The sequence below is a fragment of the Loa loa genome, assembly GCF_000183805.2.
Source record: "Loa loa unplaced genomic scaffold supercont3.641, whole genome shotgun sequence".
Lineage (NCBI taxonomy): Eukaryota > Metazoa > Nematoda > Chromadorea > Rhabditida > Onchocercidae > Loa > Loa loa.
The window spans coordinates 18947-22052 of record NW_018108821.1 but is presented as its reverse complement, the minus strand read 5'-3'; the positions used below and the strand labels follow the sequence as shown (position 1 = coordinate 22052).

Below are 3106 nucleotides of genomic sequence, written 5' to 3'. Positions count from 1 at the left end.
TAATAATAATAATAATAATAATAATAATAATAATAATAATAATAATAATAATAATAATAATAATAATAATAATAATAATAATAATAATAATAATAATAATAATAATAATAATAATAATAATAATAATAATAATAATAATAGCACATGAAAATGAGAGAGGGGTGTGGAGGAAAAGAAGAAGACAAAAAGTGAGACAAATTGTAGTAGTATAAATAAATCAATATAAATAATATGGAATGGAAGCAAAAATAAGAACAGTAAGGATGTCAACTAATGTCAACTGATATACTTGTTAGTTTACAGTCATTTCACATTAATGTTGGGGACAACAACTTAACCAATCATAGCATTTTAATAAAAGTGAAATCAATTCGGAAGATATTGGTAAAGTGGCAGTTATAATTAGTTAGAATGATATTTAAGATAAACTAATATTTATGTAAATCCAAGCAATATTACTGATAAGCCGGTGATGACATGAATGTGAGGTGACACGGGAGAAACTGGTAATGACGTTTCTAAGCGACACTTGTTCAACAAAAATTTTAAAAAAAGAATATAATGAGAGTTCAAAGATTGATAGTCAATTTGAGAGACAAAAGAAAAAAGTGGATGATTTCGATAGTACAACCAGGTTAGCAATTAAATGAGAAGCAGTGGGAATATCAACAGATGCAGTGCTGCCAGAGAGTGTAAACAAAAAAAGACAGTACAGATATTGAAGAGGTGGGGTGGATTGAGAGGGTTTATGAGATAGAATTATGGCATTTGGGATACTTGGCTATTTGACTGCTTCCGCAAACTTGGCTGTAATGGCACTCCATGACAAAAGGAATGTTCAAATTTCCCGCGGCAATGCCTTCTCGTGTTTAAGTTCGAGTTGCTACGGGTTTATATATTTTTAATCCAGTATTGAGATTTACCCGAGACGATGGGGAACTTGCCTGGCCTCATAACCATTTGTTACATAAGGTCAAATAACTTTGGGATGAGCCTGCTTGTTGCAGTAATAATACCTGTTGATGCCTATCAATTTGTTTCTATCAGGGTGTCATTTAAGTGGTTCTATAGCTTTAATAGTACCTTTCGATACCTCTTATTTCCTGCACTTCAAGAAAAAATAGCAATTTTCCGCCTCTGCTTGTCCTAATGTAAATAATTTTGAAATATTTAAACTAATATTTCAGTTACTACAGAATTGGACGGTGATCTAATTGAATTATTGGAAAATGTCAGAAAAAGTTGAAGCATATTTGGTGAAAAACAAAAGTGTTTCTCAGGAAGTTATTGCTGATATTTGGCAAAAGCTCGAGCAACTCTACTTCAGAAAGTAAGCATTTGTGTTGTACTGGAATCTGAAACAAGCTGCTAAGAGGTCATAAATTATGTGTTTGATTTGACCTTCTCTGTTTGGAAAACTTAATGATCTTTGTTTTTCTGGTTGAGGAAATGTTATATTTCACATTATTTAGCTACTAAGCAGGAATAGATTTCAACTGCTAGATAGTCCAGTTCATGCATAGATCAAGTTAATAAAGCATTGTTAATTGTGGAATCTGTGAAAGATTTTCATTTTTAAAGTTAATAAGTGGAATAAATTCGTTTTTATCATTATATTTTAGTTCGATTTCTTCAATATTACCATGACATGCCCGTGATTATATTTTCCTTTTAGGTTAACCTTTTTAATTACTTTTGTTCAAGGGTACATATAATTTTTTTAGCAAATAATCTCCTTTTTACTTTGTAATTTTTACGGAGAACTATAAACCATACTAGGTCAAAGTTTTCGTAGCATCTTTGCAAGTTATGCAAAATTGGTTTTCCAGGCTTTGGCATCAATTAACTGTGGAATTGCGAAAAGTAATAAATGATGATGCATTTATCCAAACGATTGATTTGAAAGATTTTTATGATAATTTCATCAATGAATTTGAGCATCGAATAAATCCTCTACAGCTTGTTGAAATTATCATTCCGGTGGCAAAATCAATTTTTGTAAAAAGTAAGGAATTTTATCATTCAGAGCATAAACATGCTTCGATGGGTAATTATTTGCATATTTTATGTAGGATCTACTTTTAAATTGTTGCATTTTTCACTGAGTACCTCGAATGCTGCTATCACTGCGAGAAGCATTCGTAATATGTAGCAAATCTTGTCATTCAAATTTCCTAATGTTGTTTGATAAGGAGCAGCAATATTTAAAGAATTAAATAGCAAACGAAGAGGAGCAAGAATAGTTGTGTTGCTCAGCCTATAATAAATCAGTTGCTGAAATTAATGTAAATTGTTCAAACATTTGATTTTGCTGATTTCAATTTCATACAATCATCGGAATTCGTCACCTTGCTGGACATCACCAATGAATAATATGACTGCATCCTGGGAATTTTTTTTTTATGATGAGCATGATAAGATGCAATAAATAGGTGTAACGAGAGTCTAAAAAAATCAAGGAACTCGGACGAAACCGAAGACTTTCTTTAATGCCTCTACTGTACTATTAATATTATTACAAGTCGTTACGACATCATAATGATTTTATTGGTAAAATCTATTACTGTAAGGTATTGGATGTAATTAATATATTTATTTGTTGCAGATAGAGACGCCGCATTTACGTTTTTAAATAAAATTGAGAGGACAATTTCGAAAGACAAACAAGCGGTAGTGCGTGTGCGAACGGGACAGATTGAATTACGCCTGATGCATAAGGATTCCAAAGATCGTTGCGTCGATATTCAGATCGTGAGGGTATTAATTACTTGTCTTTCCTTCGTCTGTTCTGCTTATTTTCATGTTATTACGAAATATGAATACATAAGTGAAGTAAATCAACTACATTAAAGAAGTGTTTTATTATTGATATATTTATTACCTTCTTCCACTACCAAAATTCTGCTTTCCAGAAAATGATTGAAGAAACTCAAGCACTGCTGGACGAATTGCCTGGAGTTACACTAGTACATGGACCCTTTTATAAGGTTTATATATGTCTTTTTTTGGAAATCTAGATTGCTTTCTATATATATATATATATATATATATATATATATATATATATATATATATATATATATATATATATATATATATATATATA

At 30.6% G+C, this 3106-nt stretch overlaps 1 protein-coding gene across 1 annotated transcript in view; it reads left to right on the top strand.

The window, feature by feature from the left end:
• Positions 1-939: 939 nt before the first annotated feature.
• LOAG_18889 (hypothetical protein) overlaps positions 940-3106 on the top strand; it is a 4323-nt gene continuing 2156 nt past the window's right edge. Inside the window, exons 1-5 of the mRNA XM_020451549.1 lie at positions 940-972; positions 1188-1330; positions 1830-2005; positions 2606-2757; positions 2913-2987. Of these exons, the coding sequence (XP_020304656.1) occupies positions 1230-1330; positions 1830-2005; positions 2606-2757; positions 2913-2987 (504 nt within the window). The 5' untranslated portion in view covers positions 940-972; positions 1188-1229. The remainder of the gene's footprint in view (positions 973-1187; positions 1331-1829; positions 2006-2605; positions 2758-2912; positions 2988-3106) is intronic.